Here is a 22,314-nt window from a genome sequence, read left to right as displayed (position 1 = left end):
ATTTTCAACGTTTTGTCATTGTCTAATTTATGAAATTTTAATCTATATCATTTTATTTTGTGATTCTCCAATTAAAAATAAAATTGTTTAATATTTAGCGCTTCGATTTAGAAGTTATACAATTTAACTTGGTTTTCCAATTACGCTGTCCAAAATCGTTCAATATATAATATAATATATAATATAATATAATAATATATATATTTATAAATTTTAGACGCTTTCAATTTTAAATTGTAAACTTTTAATTCTTTCCAAAAATGTTTAAAACCTAATATTTTAAAATGGGTTTAATAATGGATTTCTAATTTATTTTTATTTTTTCATGTTTACAAACAATAATTCAGAAACGTGAACGCCCGAATTGCGCGCGTGCATTTACTGCTAGTGTTTAATAAAACACATCTCTGTGTTTTTCTTTATTGCACGAATAGAAGTTTCAAGAGATAAATTTCACGGAACTGCTCCTTGATTTTATTCTAGCTTTGACGCAAAAACTAGGATCTCGAAACCCCTTGCTTTTAAAGCAACGGCCGTTGCATCAAAAGCAAGGGTTCCGAGATTTTTGTTCTTGGGCTAAAGCTAGAATAAAATCAAGGATCGGTTCCGTGAATTAATATTTTGAAATTTCTTTCCGTGTAGATACAAGAAAAATTTTGTCCTGCTTATAATATCATTCAAAGTCAATCGATTTCTTGCAAAAAGGTTTAATGATACTTATCGACTTCCGCAATTGATCATACATGTGAAAAAACGGTGGGTTTCGCAAAGAGAGTATATTTTTTTCTGAATCGGTATAAATCACGAATATATTTGCCGGAAGACGAAAATTTTAAAAAATAGTGGTCACCCTGATAATTCTTTTTCAATTAAAATTAAGAGAATTAATTTTTTTGATATAAAAATACAGGCTGAAGGCGTATCTTCAAGAGATATTACATACAGTAGTGTAAGCATGAGCGAGGGTGAAGGGGAAGGTGAATTAGAAGGAATGGCTGGTAGAGTAGCCGAACTGGAGGAATTGTTGCATGGAAAAGAGGCAATGGTAGAGGCATTAAACGCTGAGCTTGATCATCTTCGAGGCGAAAATTCCTCTCCAAACTCTTCTCATAACAGCAGCCATACTAGCAGTATTCAAAATAATTCAAATATCATAGCCATTTATCACTCGAAAGTAAGTATTTTTTTATTTTCTATGGATTTTTAGACTCTGAATTCCCAAAGCTATCTTTGCGAAATGATGAATAATAATCCGTTAAAAAAAATCACTTGTTTAGAAGGAATTAAAAACACTTTATTCCATTTAATTCAATTCGGCTCATTTGAGATTGTATCTATAAAAAAATGAAAATAGTGTTTAAAGAATTCATATTTTTCCCCCTATTTTCAAAAAACTTCAGAATCCATATTTTTTGGTTTACAATTATATTATTTGGTTTCAAATTTAATTATTTGATTAGAAAAATAATGGTTATGTTAGTCATATATATATATTTTTAATTTGACTGTTTTCTTGAAAATTCTTTTTTTTTGTAGATAGAAAATCTATCTTTCTTGGGATCGATTACATTTCAAATAGATATTTATTATTTTCTTTTTGATTCTAATAGTGTTCATCGTCTTCTTTCAAAATCCGGGAAAAAATGATCTCGGCCTCAAAAATGGTGTAGTCTGTATGATGCTGATTTCATTTTTTCAAAATTTGAAGATAATAAAAAAGATTTTCTTTGAAAGTCCCACCTTTTAATTCTTGGAAGTATTTCTAAAAGTTTCTACTAATGGAAGAAAGGCAATCTCAATTAGGCCAACAGTTAGAGGCTTAAAGAAAAAAATCGTTGTTTTTTTTTAACATCATAAAGTTCAAATACGCATAACTTTTTAGACATTTTTTTTTCAAATCGGAAAAAAGTGTTTCACCCAATTTCCTCTGAAAAACAACACTTTTCGTTCGCAAGAGATTCTGTGATTTCAAGTGCAGGGCCCTGTTTGATTTGAAATGGATTCGGTCATGGTTAAAATGAACTTTTTTGTTAGAAATTCAACTATTTTATCAAATATTCGTCTTTTTGGCTTGAAAATTCAACTGTTCGGTTGAAAATGTATCTGTTTTAGTAACAGTTTAATATTTTTTGATCAAAATTTCGACCACTTTATTGAAAATCTGACTATTTGTTTAAGAATTCAATTTTTTGTTGAAAATTCGTTTCTTTTACTAGAAAGTGCAAGAATTTGGTTCTAAATGAAACTTTTTGGTTGAAAATTAATCTTTTTAGTGTTCGTTGAAACTTCAGTCATTTGATTAAAAGTTCATATTTTTGGTTAAAAATGAACTCTTTTTTTGAAAATTTAACTTTTTTTCAAAAATTAATCTTTGATGTTTATATTAATTTTTTCGAAAACATTCAACTGTTTAGCTTAAAAACTCAACTTTTTTGAAGAAAATTTATTTCTTTTGGTAGAATATTTTGTTAAAAATTAATTTTTTTCGTTGAAGATTAATCATTTTAGTTTGAAATTCATTTGTTTGTTCGGCAACAGAACTATTCGATTTAAATTTTTTTACTGAGATTTTAACTATATCCTATTTGCTTCGTTCAGACTTAATCTTTTTGATTAAAAACTCATGTATTTTGGTGGAAAACTAAAACTTTTATGTTTGATAATGAATAGTTTTTTATTAAAAATTCAATGCTAGTTGCAAATTAAGTTTTGTTGGTCGAAACAGAATTTATTTCTTGAAAATTCATCTCTGTTCTCTTAAAAATTTGATCTTTTATTGTTAAAAATGCAACTGCTTGTATGCAAATTAATAATCTATTTTCTTTATAATTCAACTGTTTTGTTAACAATTAATTTTGTTGTTTGATAATTGAACTATTTTGTTGAAAATTCATTGTTTTAGTTGAAACATCAACTATTTGGTTGAAAATTCGTCTTTTTCGGTAGAGAAATAACCTTCTTGGTTTAAAATTGACCTTCTTGATTAAAAACTCACGTATTTTTTTGAAAAATCTTCTTTTTTGGTAGAACATTTATATTCTTGATTGGAATGTAATATTTTTGGCTGAAAATTTAACTGTTTGGTTAAAAATTCATATATTTGATTGAAAATCTATCTCTTGGTCGAAATTTAATATTTTTTGGGTAAAAATGCAAATGTTCGGTTGAAAATTAATCATCCATTTTGGTTGATAATTCATTTGTTTTGTTAAATATTTGTTTTTTATGGTTGATAATTCAACTAAATTGTTGAAAGTTGAACTACTTTGTTAAAAACTAATATTTTTGGTTAAATATGCAAAATTTCAGTTGAAAACTCGCCTCTTTGCTTGGAAATTGAACTCTCTTTTTTAAAATTCCTTTTCTTTTTTTTAATTAATTGTTTTAACGGAAAATTTAAATATGTTATTTTTGTTCGAAGTGTATATTTTTAAGTAGAAAATTTAACTATTTAGTTAAGAAGCGATGTATTTTTTCCAAAAGTCGTGTATTTTAATAGAAAGGGACATTTGTTCTAGTTGTTTTGACTATTATATGTCTTTTGTCATGTAGAGCCGTTACAAACTCTTGAAAAAGTATTAGGAAAACGGTTTATTTATATAATTATTGTGAAAATGACATAGTGGATTTTTCTAACAGAATTTTTCCGCTTTTCTTTATCGAATCATTTCCATTAATTATCGCTACCGTATGAAAATCAGGTTATAAAAGTGAACTCAGAGAACACCCGAAGACCCCGAATAAAAGAGAAGCATTTTAATAATTATGAAAGATCTGAGGAAAAATGATGAACGTTTTATTTTAAAAGAATAATTTTAAGTTTTAAAGATTTTAGCATCTGGGTTAAAAGAATATGGACGACTTTAAGACAATTTTTTTTTAATTTTTCAAGATTTACAAATTTTGTAGTTAAACTGAATTTTGTCAGGTTGTGAAAAAAAGTTATTAAATTTCATGGAAAATTTTGAAATGATTATTTTCTAAGGAATTTCAAGAGAAAATCGAAGAAAAGATCACAGAACATTTTGAATTGTTTCCTACAATTTTTAAAAATTGTGAAAGATTTTAAAACAAAATTGGTCAATTTTGCCATATTCCATCATTTTAGAAAAAATTTGAGTAAGTTTAAGAGATACTCAAAAAATTGAAATGATTCAAAAATAATTAAAACTTGTAAAGTTTTTTCAAATAAATTTTGTAAAGTTTCACGATAATGAAAGACATTTTTTCAGGTTCCTAGGAAAAATTAAAATAATTTTTTATTTCGAAAAATTAATTTGAAGAGATTATTTAAAATGATTTTAGAAAATTTTAAAAATAGTCCAAGTAGAATCTGAAAGATCTTAAGTTAATTTTTTATAATTTTGCAGAATAAATAAAAAATGAAAAAAAATAAAATAGAATAAAAAATGAACTACAAGAGAAAATTGAAAAAGGTTTTTAAACATAATAAACGATTTCCTCAAATTTCTAAAAATAGTTTAGAAGATTTTAAAGCAAAATGTTTCAATTTGGTAAGGTTGCAAAATAAAAACAAACAAAAATCGGGTAAATTCAAGAAATATTTACTAGAATTGAAAATAATTTCGAAAGTTTGCAAGGGAATAAACAAATTTTCTTAAAATTGTTGGGAAAATTTAAAGGTTTTTTTTTTTTTTAAATTTGGAATGATATTTGAAAATCTTGAGAAAAATTCGTGTCAGTTTAAAATATTTTCAGGAATTTAAGACTTTTTTCTCAAGAATCTCATGGAAATTATATTTGCATAAATTTACAAACAAGGTGATAATACTTATTTCTTTGTTCTTATTTATCAGAATTTAATTTCAACATGGATTTATTATAGCACTTCGAAAAATAATTTTCGATTCATTTGAGTGTGGCCAAAGATAAAAAAATATTCGTTAATGGTCCTTCTTGAAGTGTGACATGCAAATGTTTAAATATTTTAGCTTTGTTACAAAGTCTAATTGATTAAAAAATATCATATTTAAGAGTTGGCTATTTCATTGCGATAGAAAAAAATATTTAAGGATTTATCATATTCCTTGTTTGTCTTATATAGATATAATAATTATATTTATTATATAGTAGCATTATATTGTAAAGCGGTAATATAAAAAAAAATTGCTCTTCATCACTATATTCAAGAGTGTTTCAATATCCGGGACTAATACAAAATAACGAAAAAAATAATAAGAAAATCATAAATTAGCAAAAACAAAAAATTGCCGATTTATAAAATAAACGAATTGTTAAATTCCCATAAATATTTCTATTGTTGAAATTTAAAAATTCCGAAAATAATTAATACATTATTAATTAATGATTACTTAAATTGTTCGTCTTATTTATAATTCTATCAGTAGCTCATCAATTAATAATCAATTAACTATATTCAGCAGTTCTAAATTTCTAGAATTGAAATATTTGTGTAAATTTAATAATTCGTTTATTTTACACGTCGGTCTTGAAGTCGGTAAATTTTAGTTTCGGATATTTTTAAAATCGGGATTTTATTTTTTGACAATTAAAAATCTTTTCATTATTTGAAATATGGAAAATTTTATAATTTGATAAACATGTATATTTTTGGCATTTTTTTTTATTCATTTGTGTATTCGTTATTTATTTTGTAATTGTTTTTTATAAGTTCTGAATATCCATGCAATTTTTTTGTTTGTTTAAATTATGTTAATTATGCCACTTTTTCCTATATTAAACAAAATAATATGTAAGTACATAAGTCTTATTTACTACCTGACTCTACACTAAGAAGAAAAAATGATTTAAAAGGATTTTTCATATTTCTTTTGTAATTTTTATGTATTTTTCCTATGATACTGTATGGTTTTGTAGAATAAAGTTACTACTAGCGCCGCCGCATGGCTGTTTTTAACTGTCGTGACATGTTTTTGCATTAGGCATTACAGTGGAAGCACTCTCCTGCTAAAAATTCATATTTTTGGTTATAAATTCATCTATTTGGTTGAAATTGCAATTATTTTATTTGAAAAGTTGAGAATTTAAAGCATTTCATATTGAATTTAATATGTTATCTACATCAGTTTTATTTATAAAAATGTATTCCTCTATTATCTTTAAAAATGGCCCCATTTATCATATTTTGAGAGCAATAAAATTTCATCTAATCTTGTAAACGCAAGGTCTTATTTTGTGTGAATAGTAGTCACTTTTAAATTTAAATTAGTTTCTTTTTACATTATTCTAAAGTTCACTAGTTTTTGGCAGCCCCTTTAATAAAGTGGGATTTTTTTTTTGAAATATGCAAGTACTGTCCAAGACGAAGATAATCGATTCTAAAAACTCGAATCTTTTGTTTACTCAGCTTCAAGAGTTCGAGTCGGCTGTCCAACAACGTGATAAACTAATAGAAGATTTAACCTCCTCGCTGGTGCAAGCACTAGGAGCTCGTGATAGTTTAGTAGAACAATTAAATGCCCTCAATGCTCTGCAACTCGGTAGTCCCAACTCTGAAAAACTTACACGAGATAAGGTAAGGAAAAGAATTGCTCTTTCGTTAATTAGGAGGTTATTAATTTCTAATAAATGATATATGCTTTTAGATTAGTGCCTTAGAATCCAACGTTACTGAACAGAAAAATGTGATCAGTGATCTTAAAGCTCGAATTAAGGAATCTCAGGAAAGATTAAAAAAATTGGAAATGGAGAAAGAACTGCAAAACTCAGAAATAGGAGATTATAAAATGCAGATCAATAATTTGAACAAAGAGATTCGTGCAAGTGCGGAAACCCTGGAGCAGCAGAAATTAGCAGAAGTTCGAGTCGAAAAAGTCAAGAAGGAAATGCAAGTTCTCATGGAAAAATTCTCCACGGAGATCAGCGAGCATTCTGTGGAACATCAGAAAGAATTGAAGGTATGCTTTATCAGGGGTGTCTACTCACCTGAGAATTCTAGAGTTTTCTGGGAATTTTAATATGCCTGGAAGAACCAGCCATTCATGGAATGTTTTTTTCAACGTCAAGGATTACTTTCCTGGGTGTATTTAAAAAAATTTTTAAATGTGATGTAGAATTTAAAGCAAATGTTTTTTCATTTGTAAAAGCAGCTTTTATGTTAATGGATACAACTGCATTCTTGGAATTTCAACTTTTGTTGAAAATTCATCTTTTTAGGTTAAATTAAACTATTTTGAAAGAAAAGTATTTCTTGTTTGAAATATCAAATATAACATTTTTCGTTGATAATTTATCTCTGGCGGAAAATAAAAATATTTGGTTGAAAATTCGTTTTTTTTTTTGTTCAAAATAAATTTTTTTGTGGAAAATTTAACTATTTAATTTTTGGTTAGGTAGAAATGGATCTTTTTTAGTTGTTAGTTTATGTATTTGTTTGAATATGAATCATTTGGGGTAGAAAGTTAATCGTTTCGGTCGAAGATTCATAATTTTGATTAAGAATTTAATTATTTTGGTTAAAGATTCAAAATTTTAGTTAAAAATTCTACTTTTCCAATAGTAGATTAATAATTTTGGGTAATAATTGAGCACTTTCATTGAAAATTTAAATATTTTATGAAAAATTTGTTTCGTTTAAAATTATTTTTTTATATACAGTTTAACTATACCTTTTTTTGGTTGAAAATTGATCTTCATGACTGAAAATTCATATTTTTATTGAAAAATCAACTATTACAGTAGAAAATTCATTATTTTAGTTGAAAAATCATCACTTTAGTTAGAAATTTAAATATTTTCTTCAACATTCCTTCTTTGTTGTTGAAAATAAATCTTTTTAATTGAAAATTCAACTCTTTCTTTTCTGATATAAAATGGATATTTTTTAGTTGAAAAAGAACTATTTGGTTGAATTTTTTTGTGGTTTAAAATAATAATTTATTTTACCTATCATTCAAATATTCCAGTTAAAGATTCGTCGTTTTACTTTAAAAAATCATCACTTTGGTCGAAAATGTTAATATTTTGTTGAAAATTCATTTTTTTTTTAGTTGATTAATCATTTTTAATAAATGTGGGGGTCATATTAATCTTTTAGATTAATAGATTCTTCAAGGTTGATGTGATTGGATTTCCATCGCAACATAAACTTTGAAGAATTTATTATTAATATTCAATTGGAAATTCAACTACTTAGTTTCTGGTTGAAAACTGAGATTTTTAGTTGAAAATTCTACTAAATGGTTGAAAATATATAATTTTATTGGAAAATTTATCACGTTTGTGTAAAATTTTTATATTTTGTTGAAAATTGTTTGGGGCTTAAAGTTCATTCTTTTTCATTTAAAATTTAGCTGTTACATTTCTGGTTGAAAATTGATCTTTTTCATTGAAAATTCAACTAAATTTATCTTATTTGTTTTAAAGTTAGGAATCTAAAGCACTTTGAAATTCAATTGAATATAGTCGTATCCACATTAATTTTACTTAATCTACTCACCTGGAAAATATATTTCATTAAAAATAATAATATGTTCTAAATACACACTGAATTTTAAGTGTATAAAGATAAAATACATTTTTTTTAAAACATCCAAGTCAATGGACTTTGGAACAAATTCAAGAAATTATTAATTATGGTTTTATTATTTATAGTTGATGGTGAGCATATATTTATGAATATCTTGCAATATAATTTGAGGAAGCTTTCTAAATTAAACATCTATTAAATCGCTAGAAACTTTTACCATTACGAAATGATTTATCTTTTAAAGTTACTTTCACAAGTGAAAAAACATTTATTTAATTTTACATAATGAATAGTACTATTTGTACACATTTATATATTTACAAGAACTGATACAAATGATACCTGAAAAAATCCTGGAATTGGCAGGCAATTTTTTCCAGGATTTGAGTAGATAGCCTGTTTATATCCGAATTTCATCTTTTTTTATCGAAAAAAATTAAAGAAATTGTATTGGTGGGGTAAGAGCACCAATTTTTGGCATCCTTATCTAATTTCATAGATAATACATTTTTTAGCATGTTTTTCCTTAATTAATTTAATTCTACTGTCATTTTTATATATACTGCTTATATTAATTACTCAGTGAAATGTCATGCCAGGGAATTTTTTTAAAGGCAGGAAATTTGTTTGAGAGCGTACTTTTTCGTAGAAAATGTATCTTCTCAGTTGAAAATTAATCTTTTCACTTGAATATTGAATAGTTTGTTTGCAATTTTTCTCTCCGTTTTGACTGAAAAATCTTTCTTAACTCAAAATTCAACTCATGTTGAACATTCACCTTTTTTGGTCGAATTCCATTGTTTTAGATAAAAAATTTAAATTTTTTGTGGTTGAAATATCAATTGCTATATTTTTCGGGCAGAATTTATACTTTTCAAACGAAAATTTAATTACTTGGTTAAAACTTAAACTCTTTTGTTAATTTTTTTTTCATGGAAAATTCATATTGTTAGTTTAAAAATGAGCTATTTTATTGAAAATTCCTTTCTTCTTTGGCTCAAGTACTATTTTATTTTTACTAAAATGTATCTATTCCATTTGAAACATTAACTATTTTGTGGAAAATTGTTTCTCTTTTGTTGATAATTAATTTTTTAAACTTTAAATTTCCAGTTGAATATTCCGTCTGGTTAGTTCAAGATTTTTGCCTTAGGTTCAACATTAGTTTTTTATTTAATTAAAAAATTTAACTATTTAATTTTTGGTTTGAAAATTATATTTTTTTAGTTGAAAATGCGTTTTTTTGGTAGAAATAAAGCTTCTTGGTCTTAAATTTATGTTTTTGATTGAAAATGTATCATTCTGGTTTAAAATTAAGTTTTTTGGTTTAGTATTCAATTACTTTTAGTTGATGATGCATCTCTTTATTTGGTAATTTAACTATTTTGTTTAAATAAGCTTTTTTTGTTTGAAAATTAATTTTTATAACTTAAAATTTAACTTTATTTTTTAGCTGACAATTGATATTTTTTAGTTAAAGTTTCATGATTTTAGTTAAAAGATTGTTTTTGATTTAAAATTCAACAATTCCTGTTAAAGATTCATCATTTTAGTTGAAAATTAAATAACTTTGTTTAAAAATGTAACAATTGTTTGAAAATAATTTTTTTTTAAATTAAATTATTCCAGTTGAAGTTTAGTTTAGTTTAATTGAAAATAATTTTTTTCATTGACTGAAAATTCAATTATTTAATTTCCTTTTGACAATTCATATTTTTTCATTTAAAATTGATGTTTTTTGTTGAAATATCATATGTTTTGTAGAAAATTAATTTTTGTTTGAAAATTCATCTCTGGTTAAAAATTCAAGTGTTTCGGCTAAATATACAGCATTTTAGTGGAAAATTAACCCTTTTGGTTTAAAATTCAACTATTCCAGTTGGAGTTTTATAATTTTAGTTGAAAGTTCCTCATTTTGTTAAAAATAAATTATTTAAATTGAAATTCAACTATTTCGTTTTTTCTTAAAAATTAAGCTTTTTTTAGTTCAAAATTGAATTATTTGGTTCAAATTTTTTTTCGATGAAAATCCACGTGGTAGAAGATTAATTTTTTTTTTTTTTTTTGAAAGTTCAACTATTTTGTTAAAAATTCGTCTATCTTGTTGAAAATGCGATATATTTACTTGAGAAGTTAGGAATTTGAATATATATTTAAATTATTTTACTTAAATATGCACTGCATGTCAAGTATAAGATAATTGAATACAAATTTCTTTGAATTATTATTCAATTTTCTGAACTTTAGGAACAAATTCAACTCTTACTCTAATTTTTAAATTTTCTTCATAGGATCTCGAAACCAAGTATGAATCCGATTTAGAATCCATGAAGAAAAACTACGAGGACAATATGCGAAAGTTAAAGGAAGATCAAAAGCAGCAAGAAATTGCTCATACGAAAGAACTCGCAGTCTTCCAGGCGCAAGTGGCCAATTATAAAAAAACCGTTGAAGCGCTGAGACTCGAGTTGATGAGCCGTAGCGATATACAAAATTCTCGATCGGATATCAGCTTTCAGCGTTCAAAACTCGAGGAACTCGGGGACGAGATGTTGAACGAGGAAATTCGTCTGCACAAAATTCAACTTGACGACATGACGGCGAAATATATAGCGGCAGCGAGTGTCCTGGAATCGAAAGAAAGCATCGAGAGATCCTTGGAGCAAGCGCTTTCCGACGTAGCGGCTTTGAAACAAGAAAACGAGGTTCTTAAGTTCAAAATGGACGATCTCTCGGCTCGTTACGCTGCTGCCCAATCCCTAATTGAAAACAATCAAATGCACGAGAGGTCTCTCAGTAGCAAAATCTACGACCTGGAAAAGAGTATGTCGAGGATCAGTGGCATCAGTTCCAACTCATCTCCTTTCGACGCGACAGTCTATCAAACCCTTGACGAGTTCGCTGTGCAGTACCAACACAATCTTCACGAATTGGAGGAAAAAAGCGAGCTGGAGAAGAAGCTTCAGCGTAGAATTGATGAGCTTGAGGGTAGTGTTCGAAAAGCGAATGAAGAACTTGAACTCGCGAATTTGGCGAAGAAGTCTTATGAGAAACAGTTAAAGGACATGAAGAACATTTATGATAAAGCGTCTTCTGCCGACACTTGTTCAGTGTCATCCAGCGATCCTAAGGAGATGTTGGAGGCTCTGAAGAAGACTTTGAGGGAGAAGGAAGCGGAGAATTTGGAGTACAAATGTAAATTAGAGGCGATGAATTCCAAGACGAGGAAGGTTGAAGAAGAGAGAGAGAAATTGAAAAATGGTTTGGCTGCTGCTTGGGCTGAATGTGCAGAATACAAGAGACTGAATTTAACGTTAATGGGGGAGAGCCGAGTGGACGACTCGATTTCCGAAAGGAGCAATCTTGTCAATGAGTCTAACTTGAATCTTGGCGATACGAATCTCTCTCTTCAGATTCCGGATAAAAATACGACGGATGATAGTTCTAAAACGATTGCTAACAGTCCTGGAAAGACCGATATTTCCAAGTTGCAAGAGGCGGATGCTCTAGCCAAAGAGAATGAAGAACTTCTCAAAGAGTTGAAGGAAGCAATGGAGAAACAGAAGGACTACGAGGAAATGGAGAAGAAGATCGGAAAGTATTATGAAGAGTTTGAGAGGGTGAAATCTGAGAATGAGAAGTTGCTGAAGGAAATCGGGGAATTGAAAGACGAGGCCGATAGTATTGATTCTCTCAAGCAGTGTGTCAATCGTCTTAATAAGGAGAATGAGGCGTTTGTCAGGCGGATCGATGAGATGTGTGAGAAGCACAAACTGGAGATCAATGAGGCTGAAAAGAGACATCAGGAGGCGATGGAAGAGTTGCGAACTTATTTTGAACAGAAGTGTTTGCAGATGGAGAAGCAATATTCGGAGGAAGTTTTTAGTCAGCAGTCGAAGAAGATGTCGGATGATAGTGAAATTGAAGATCTCACAGAAGATTTGTACTTTGGAGGTGCTGGAGATTGTCCGAATGTGGATAACTCTTCGAAAATTGAGGCCAAGAATGAAGAGACTTCAATGGTTATTAGAGAATATAAGGAAAAAGTGGAGACTTTACAGCAGGAGTTGAAGAACTTTAAGGAGAAGGGAAGTCGAACGTCTCTTCTTAAGGCTATTAATCAGGTAAGTTTTTTTTTGTTATAATCTTGTGAAAAGAGTTGGAAAATTAATTTAAGCATGACTTGTTTTTTTGAGACTTAACATTTCATTCATAACACGCGTCCCTTGTGTAAATTAACTATTTTTCGTGTGACCTTTCACGCATGCAGTGTTGTCAAACTGACTTGGACGAGACAGCATTGGAAAGTAGTGAGTTGACGAAACTCCGAGCTGCTTATAGCCATCAACTTGAGGAACAAGTGGCACTTGCTCGACTTGATATTGTCAACGCACTTCAGGATCAAATTCAGGTAGCTTTTTTCGGCTACTTTGAAGTGTTAATCGTATTTTTTTTAGATCGCTTATCAATTTATTATTACTGATTAATTTAAAATAGGGTTTTCGGAATCCTAATTGGGGTGTCTACCTGACCGAGAAATCGGGAAAAGGTCGGGAATATTGTTCATCGGTAAATAAGGGACTGTACTTAAATTACGTGATAGCAAATTTGCAGAAACGTTCTCGACAAGATTATCTTTTTAGTTATATATTTTATTATTTGGTTGAAAATTTAATAATTTTCTTAAAAAGACATCCTTTTTGGTTGCAAATTTAACTGCTTTGTTAAAGATTCGTCTTTTTGGATTAAAAATTCAACTCACTGTGTAGAACATTATACTTTTGTTTAAAATTCGTATTTTTTTGCTGATAAGTGAACTGAAATCTTTTTTGGATGCAACCTATTTTTTTAGGAAATTTGTCTTTTTGATTTAAATGTTCGTCATTTTAATTATTTTCTAGAAAATTTAATTTTTGTTTAAAATTCATATTTTTGTGTTGAAAAGTCAATTGTAGTCTGTTTGAGTGAAAATTCAACACACTTTTGTTTAAATTTGTCTTTTGTATTTAAAAATCCACCTGTTTTATTAGTTTTCATTTTTCTTGACAAAAAGTGAACTGTTTGTTTGAAAAATTAACAACCTTGTTAAAACGTCATACTTTTTGGTTAAATATTCAAACATTCAGCAAAAAATTAACTTATTATTTATTTTTAATTGTTATTATTATAAAACAACTTATTCTTATTTTGGTGTTGGGAAGTGAGTTGGAAACTTCTTTGGATGAAAATTTAACTATTTTTTTTATCTGTTTCAGAAGAAATTTCATTTTTCTTGAATACAAATTTCTGGTTGCAAATTTAACAATTTCATAGAAAATTGACTTTTTGTTTAATTATAATGTTTTGGTGTTGAAAAAAGAATTAAAACCTTCTTTTGGATGAAAAATCAACTATTTCTTTGAATTTTTTTTATAAAAAATGCATCTGTTTTAAGAGAAAATTCATCTTTCTTAGATAAAAATGCACCTGTTTGGTTGAAAATTAAACTATTTAAAAAAAATCCTACTTTTTTGCTGAAATTTTATATTTTGCTGTTGAAAAATGAACTTAAATCATTTCGGGAATAAAGTTCAACTTTAAAAGAGATTTCCTCGGTTTTTATTAAAAATTCATCTGTCTGAGTACAAATTTTATCTTTCTTGGATAAAAATGCAACTATTTGGTAGAGAATTCAAGTCTTTTATTGAAAATTCATCCTTTTTGGTGAAAAAATTCGTCTTTTTAGATTAAGAATTCAATTTTTTCATAGATACTTAGTTTTTGTTGAAAAAATTATATTTTGATCTTGAAAAGTCAACTGGAATCTTTTTTAGATGAAAATTCAGCGAATTTTTTTAATGAAAAAAAAATTATCCGTTTCGAGAGAAATTTGATCTTTTTGGAAAGAAAAATTCATCCTTTTTGGTTAAAAATTCAATTTTTTTCATAGAGACTTATTTTATGTTTAAAAAATTCATATTTTCATCGTAAAAAGTCAACTGACATCTTTTTTTAAACAAAATTTTACTATTTTTTTAATCTTTTTCATTTAAAAATTCATCTGTTTTAGTAGAAATATCATTTTTTAAATGAAAATGCATCTTTTTGGTTAAAAATTCTTTTTCTTTGCTTGAGTAATGAAATGCTATTTTGGTAAAAAGATTTGGTTTTCAGGCGAAAATTTGTATTTTCAGGCGAAAATTCAACTCTTTGGTTGAAGATTTAACTATTTTGTTGGAAGTTCTTAACTGAAAATGTAATTTTTTAAGCGTGATCTTTATCAGCTAGAATTTCTCCTTTTTGGGTAAAAAAATAATGTTCTTGGATTGAAATATCATTTTTGTTGGGTGAAAATACATCAGTTTCGTGGAAAATTAATTTTTAGTTGAAGTCATACTTTTTGTATAAAAATTGAATTTTTTTAGAGAAAGTTTCCTTTTTTGGCTTGGAGGTTTATCAGTTTAGATACAATTTTATTTCTTTGTTGGATTAATCATCGTTATTTGTTGAAAATTCATCTTTTGTTTAAAAATTCTTTTTACTTTTTACTTGTTAAAAATCCATATTTTGTAGCACAAAATACATTTGTATTTTTGTTTAAAATAAATTAATAAGTTTGAACATTTTTAATTTGTATTTCAAATGCTGTTTCATTCCGCTTATAAAAGATTCTATGTTAAAGAAATTATAAGAATAAAATTCTGGTATTAGAATATTAATGATCAAGGAAAATGAAAAATTATTCGAGAAAAAATGAGGGGATTTTGAAAATGGAGTTCTCAGACTTAGAATTAGAAAGAAATTCTGGACACTAAAAATTACGTACAGTAAAGGGGCAATATTTTGTTATAGTTTATTTCAGAGGTTCAGTGATCGGAAAATAGGAATTTTTTGAAAAATATATCCAATCACTTGAAATATCACAAATTATATATCACATGATGATAATGCAATTTAAAATAATCTTTCAATCGTTTCTCTTTTTTTTCGGCATTATTTACAAATTTAAAATAAGTCCTATTTCAACTTTTTTATAATGTTGAGTTCAGCTCTTAACTTTTACAACGATGGTATTATTCAGTCTACAATGCTTAATTTTATAACTTTGACTTTAAAAAGTTATGAACGATTAAAACTTTATAGACTATTTTCGATTTAAAGTAACTACAAATGGATAGATTTATACTTAATCGCTTTTATTAAATAATATCAAATATTATAAAAACCAAACAATTTTTAACTGCATTGTTTGAAATAGAAAGACTTGAATCGTTACAATTTTCAGAGTGTTGCATCTAAACTTGAAGGTTACAATAATTTTATTGCTCTATTAAAATTTTTTTTTATTTCTTTGTAATTGAAATTGTTGAATTTTGATGTATAAATGAAAAGCGGCATTACAGAACTAGATAACCAAGATTTTTCGAAAATGGGTTTATTGCATACAAAAATTCTTAAAAAATCAAATGCGCATTTTGATAAAATGTTTTTTTCAAATTATAATTTTTTAATACAGTAATACAAAAAATGCAACTTAAATTTTAGTTAAAATTTTAGCGTGGTATTTTGCCGCAGTAATAATTTTTTTCTTCCCTTTAGGACATTTCTCAAAATTATTATTGTTTATTGAAACATGTATTATTCTTATTTAGCTTCCCCATATCTCAGAAGCGGTTTTTTGTCTTATCATTAAAAAGTACTGTCGATTTTACATAACTTTTTTCGCTCTCATGAAAAATTCCAATTTTTTTCGTTGTCTAGTTTGTACTGCGACCCTTAAAATAATATTTCAACATTTACTGATTAATCAAAAATTCTAGTAAGCTCAAGAGACATTTAGAAGGTTTGAAAAGAATAAATATTAATTTAGAAATTGATATAAAATAAATAAAATTTAGGTTGTTTCAAATTTCGAAGAAATAATTAGAAGCTTTTTTTTAAAAATTGTGAAAGGTTTTTAGAAGAATAAAAAATGTTCTTAAGATTCCTAGAAAAATGTAAAATGATTTTTGATTGAAAAAATTAATTTTAAGAAAATATTTCGAAATATTTTTTAAAAGTAGAAAACAAAACAGATTTTTTAAATACAATTTTTTTACTTTTTAAGGACTTTAAAAGGTTTTAAGATAATAACACAATTGTCTTGAGAATTATAGGAAAAATTGTTTTTGATTTTGAAAGAATATTTAAAATTATTTCAAAACAAAAATAGTTTTCAATTTTTAATGTTTCTAGCTTTATATTGGTTAAAATGTTATTTTTTTGAAAATTTATCAATTTATTTATTCATTCATCAATTCGGAACATTGAAAATGTTAGCGTGGGTTTATATTTTTTTTAATGGAATTTGAACCTTAAAACTCTATAATTTATTAGTTCAAAAAGTGTTTAAACTGATTTTAAAAGTTTAGGATTCAAGTGAGTGCTTTAGTGTGCTGTTTAGTTTTTATTAATTCAAATGAACAAATGTTTAGCTTCAAGATTTCTCCCTTTTTAATTTCATTGACCATGACAAGTTTTTGTGAATTTTCTTGAACATTTTATTTGAACAGAACATTTTTGAGAGGAATGCTAATTTTGAGTTGATTGGGGGAATTTTCCAAGAGAATTATAGTTCTGAGTTGTACCTGGATTTAAAAAAGGGGTATAATTAAGTATATTTTTTAATTAGATCCCAGAATTATCAAACAAAAATAGTAATTCAAATCTGGAACAAGGAATTTTCCAAAATTACTATAATTTCGATTTAGTAGACGAAATCTTCGAGAAGAATTATAATTCTGACTTGCAACAGTGAATTTTCTAAAAGAATGAGAATTTTGACCTAAAACGAGGAATTTTCGAAAAGATCTATAATTCTGGTATGGAACAGGATATTTTCCAAAGAATTAATATTCTGAGTTAGGACATGTTAATTTCAAAAAGAAGTATTCAAAATTAAAAATCATCCGTCTGGTAGACACTCTACTAATAATAATAAATTTTCCTTTTAATTTCCCAGCCTTATCCATTCATCATCATCTGTTTTTTAATGTCTTTCACCTTTGGTGCTGGGATCTCTTGCCCTTTATTTTAAAAACTATTTCTTTTATAAAAAGAAATTAATACAAGAAACTTTTAAATTATTCAGACTCTACTCACAATCGATGCAGATGTCGAAGAAAACTGGCCTTCTGAATTGTTAGAATTAAGAAACAAATTCACGAATAACGCAAAACGCGAGATTCAAGAGTTGAGAGACAAACACGAGTTAGAAGTTAAGCGTTTGAAGGAAGATCACAATATCAATATAAATGTAGCAAATAGAACGATTAAACGCTACGAGGAGGAAATTAAGAAGCTCAAAGAAGAATGCAACCGAGCTATTCAATCTGAACAATCCGGGGGAGAGAAGATGTCCCTGAAAAAGGATTTACTCCAAGAAAGGTGAGAAAAATCTCTCAAAATTGCTCGATAAACGCGCAATATTCTTAATCACAGTATTTTTTAAGCTGTATATTTATGTATATTAATATTTTATATGCAGGCCCTCGGACTCACCACACTATTGATACTATTTCGTTTTTTTTAGCGATGACACTTCTATTATTTCGAAAAAATGTGACTAAAGACACTATTTCTTGTCTTTCCTTGAAAAATATTTTTTTCACTTCCCTTTATTAGTATTCGTAAGTTTTTTCCCTCGCTCACCTTACATAATTTCTGTGGACTAAAAAGTATTTGTATTGATTCATCTTATTAGGTAATTAATTATTAAATATTTGACTAAGATGAATTTTCAACACAAAATATAACAGTTGATATTTTTAGGGAGCGTTAATTAATTAGGAAAAAGGCGAATTTCGAATAAAATAGTTGAATCCTTAATCAAAGTAAAATAATTTTCAACCACAAATTTAAATTGTCAACTAAATAGTTACGTTTTCGATCAAAAAGATGAATTTTCAACACAAAAGATTAATTTTGTTACCAAAAAATATGAATTTTCGACAAAATACGTATATTTTTAACAAAATAGTTTTTAGCGAAGAAGATTAGCATTCTACCAAAATATATACGAACTTTCTACTAAACAGTTTAATTTTTAAAAAAATAGTTTAATTTTCGACCAATTTTTTATATTTCTAGCAAAAAAAAAGAAGAATTTGATACAAAACAGTTGAATTTTTAACACGAGAATATGCATTTTTATTAAGAAGTTAATTTTGAATTAATCAGTTGAATTTCTAACAAAATAGTTAAATTTCCAGTTAAAAAAATAATTATTGACAAAAAAATAAATTTTCAATTAAAATTATGAATCTTTAGCCAGAAAAATCAACTTCTAAGAAGTAGTTCAACTTTCAACGAAGTACTTCGATTTTAAACTAAGGAGTTAATTTTTCAACCCTAAAAGATTAATTTTGATCGAAAAATACAATATTGAATATTTTAACAGAAAAAATATTTTTGTTTAAAATCAAAACTAGTTGTATTTATCAACAAAAAAAAAACTAATTTTCAAAGCAGAAAACTAATTTTCTACCGAAAAAGATGAATTGTTAACAAAATACATGCATTTTAAACCAAATACTTTTTTTCACTCAGAAGATTAATTTTCTACCAGAAAATACGTTTAAAAAATAAACAATTTAATTATGTACCAAATAGTTGAATTTTTAAACCGAAAAGGCGAATTTTCTACAAGCCCGTGGAATTTTCAACCCGAGAATATAAATTTCAAAAAAAAAAAAAACAGTCAAATTTTCAAGATATTATTATATATCAATAATAAAATAATAATAAAATAAAATTAATAATATTACTATTAATGAAAAATAAAAAAGTCAGATTTAACCAACAGAAACTAATTTTTAACCAAATACTCGAATGCTAAACTAAAACAGATTGATTTTCAACCGGACAGATGTATTTTTCAGTAATAAACTATATTTTCTACAAAAAAAACATGAATTTTAAACAAAATATATACATTTTTAATTAAATGGTTTAATCTTCTGCTAAGAAGATTAATTTCCTACCAGAAAGACGATTTTTTAAGAAATTAACATCAATTTTCAATTTAACAGTTTGAAAAATGTATGTTAAATTATCTCGAAATTTTATTTGCGTCATTTTTTAGTTGATATATTTTTACTAAAAAAGATAAATTTCTTACAAAAAATGAAATAGTTACATTTTCATTTAGGAGAATTAATTTTCAATGAAAACAAATGAATTTTCTATAGCACAGTTTAATTTTAGACTGTTTAGTTGAATTTTCTTTCAAAATGTTGAATTTTGAACCCAAGAATATGAATTTTTAAGTTAAAAGTTCATTTTCAATCATTGAGTTGATTTCTCAACAAAATAGTTCAATTTTAAATTAATAAAATTAATTTTTAACAAACAAAAATCGAATTCTCGACGAGATGATGAATTGAAAAAAAATTTAAACCAAAAAGTTGAATGTTTAAAGAATATTTAAGTCAACAATTCGGTCTAGAAAGAAAAAACTTTTGCATCAAATTGTTGAATTTGTAAGCCAAAAAACAAATTTTCAGCAAAACACTTGAATTTTCAACTTTCTACCAAATGGTTGGATTTTCGACAAAAGAATTCAATTTTGACTCAAATAATAATTTTAACCAAAAATGATGATTTTTTAACTAAAAATATAATAGTACACTGCTCAACTGAAACGAATGAACTTTAAAACATAGTTAGATTTTTTTATTAGGTTCTATTATTCCAGTTCTCATTTAATTGGAGAAACGAGAAAAAAGAGAAGAATAGGGATGAATGAGTAGGAATTTTGATAATTTATGGGCTAAATAATACAAATTTTAATAAAAACTGAAGTTAATTTTTAGTACTTTAAAAATATTAGGTTAGTGAATTGGAAATTTTTCTTATTGAAAATTATACACTTTTTGATTTTGGACTATATTCAGGGTGGCCGCTGGACTGGACACCCGGAAAATGACCAGGAATTTTTTGAAACCGGGAAAAACCGGGAAATGACAGTGAAGTTTTTTTTTGACCGGGAATTTCACAAATTTGTAAAAGAAAAATCTGTCCGCGTTCGATTTCAACAGTTTTTAAATAATTAGTTGAATTTTTATGTTTTTCAATCATGCTATTATTTAGATTACAGTGCGATATTCAAATTTTGTTTACTTTAAAAATTTTCCATTTTTATTTTTAAGCTTACATTTTTAATTTAAAGAATTTTTAAATGCTTTCTTAAAGACTTGAACAAATAAAAAATAAAAGCCTTTGATGTTGAAAATTTCGGATAAAAAACATTTTTATTTAATTAATAAATAATTTTTTTAAATTTGTCTTTACTTTAAGTAATAAAAACTAAACAAAAACGATTTGACAAAAAGATTTTAAATCAGTTCAAAATTTAAGTATTTTCAGATTTTAACGTTAAAACTTAAACGGTTTAAATTTGAAATCTTAGTCACTAAACAAATGTGAACGTGTGACTGAAAGTTTATCAACTATTTTCAACTTAAAAATAACTTCATAATAATATATTCTTAATTAAAAGATTTTATTAAGTTAAAACTATTGTTTCAGTCTAAAATATTCAATTTTTAACTAATTCGATTTGAAATTTTTAAATAAAAAATATATTAATTATTGAATATTTAGCAATATTTGAATTTCTATTTAAGATAAGTAAATTGAAACCAAATATTTAAAAGTAAAGAATCTTCAACTGAATTGTTTGACATAGAAAACCTGGAATCATTAAAATTTCGGAGAGCCTTTCAAACTGGAAGTTACAATTTTAATTTTTGTATTTGAAAAATGCTTAATTTGTGAGTGAAGTTTTTCAATTTTGATGCATAATTTACAAATGAACATTTGTAGAAAAAATTTGAGTAATTTTAAGAGATATTTAGGAGTTTTAAAACGATAAAAAATTATCATGCAAATTTTAGAAAATTTTCTTAAAATTTTCTAGAATATTTGTAGAAAATTTTGTTTAAATCTTTGAAAAACTTTTAAAATATTCTTTTAAAATAAGTTTTCAAAATGAAAAATTATTTTTAATTTTCATATGAATCTTAACAAAATGATTTAATCTCGCCTAAAAATAATAAATGTTCAATTGTTATTCATACATCCAAATTGTGAAGAAATTTTCTAAAATTTGCAGGATTTTCTGAACATTGTAAAAAAAGTCAATTAATTTTAACAGATATTTAGGTCTGAAAAAATTTCCAAGGATGTTTAAACTATTTGATAAGCAAATAATTGAATTTCTAATTAAAAAAGTTTTCAGGTTAAAATGTTTCAATTTTTCAATATTTAATGTTTCTAGCCCAAAATTCTTTAAAATGATATAATTTTGACAATTTTAAAGTTGATTGATTGATTTTTTAATTTAGAGCACTGAAAATGATAACGTCGATTTATATATATTTTTATATTGAAAAATGTTAGTACCTTTAATTTGATAGGCCTAAATTATTGAGCATTTGAATACAACATTTTTTAATTAAAAACTTTTCGATTTAAATTTTAAAAGTTCAAAATTTAACAGTTCCACTTTGAGTGCTTTTATTTGCTGCTCAGCTTTTATTACCTCAAGTGGAAAATTTTTCAGCTTTAGTGTTCCATTTTTTAAATTCCATTGACCGTGAAAAATGTTTGTGAACCGGGAAATGACCGGGAATTTATTTCGTGGATTAAAACGGCCACCCTGATATTCATTTTTAAATTCTGATTACTCATAAAATTAATACTTGAAAAATCTTGTGATACTGTTTTTTCAAAGTGACTCTATTCACACTAATTTTGATCTCTGAAGTGAGTCCGAGGCCTGTTTATGTACAAACCGACAATGGGATACACGAGAGAGAATAAAT

General features: G+C 26.2%; 1 protein-coding gene across 5 annotated transcripts in view; it reads left to right on the top strand.

The window, feature by feature from the left end:
• Window positions 1-22,314, top strand: part of LOC117175158 (golgin subfamily A member 4-like) — a 67,390-nt gene that overhangs the window by 6,404 nt on the left and 38,672 nt on the right. For 4 of the 5 annotated variants that reach the window (XM_033364756.1, XM_033364754.1, XM_033364753.1 and 1 more), the window contains exons 3-8: window positions 911-1,174; window positions 6,350-6,517; window positions 6,588-6,899; window positions 10,762-12,594; window positions 12,741-12,881; window positions 17,580-17,875. In XM_033364756.1, the coding sequence (XP_033220647.1) occupies window positions 911-1,174; window positions 6,350-6,517; window positions 6,588-6,899; window positions 10,762-12,594; window positions 12,741-12,881; window positions 17,580-17,875 (3,014 nt within the window). The remainder of the gene's footprint in view (window positions 1-910; window positions 1,175-6,349; window positions 6,518-6,587; window positions 6,900-10,761; window positions 12,595-12,740; window positions 12,882-17,579; window positions 17,876-22,314) is intronic. The other variant, XM_033364757.1, reaches the window with a different exon arrangement.

The sequence above is a fragment of the Belonocnema kinseyi genome, chromosome 6, assembly GCF_010883055.1.
Source record: "Belonocnema kinseyi isolate 2016_QV_RU_SX_M_011 chromosome 6, B_treatae_v1, whole genome shotgun sequence".
NCBI lineage: Eukaryota > Metazoa > Arthropoda > Insecta > Hymenoptera > Cynipidae > Belonocnema > Belonocnema kinseyi.
Note: the sequence above shows the minus strand (reverse complement) of the source record. Positions and strands in the feature narration are given on the sequence as shown.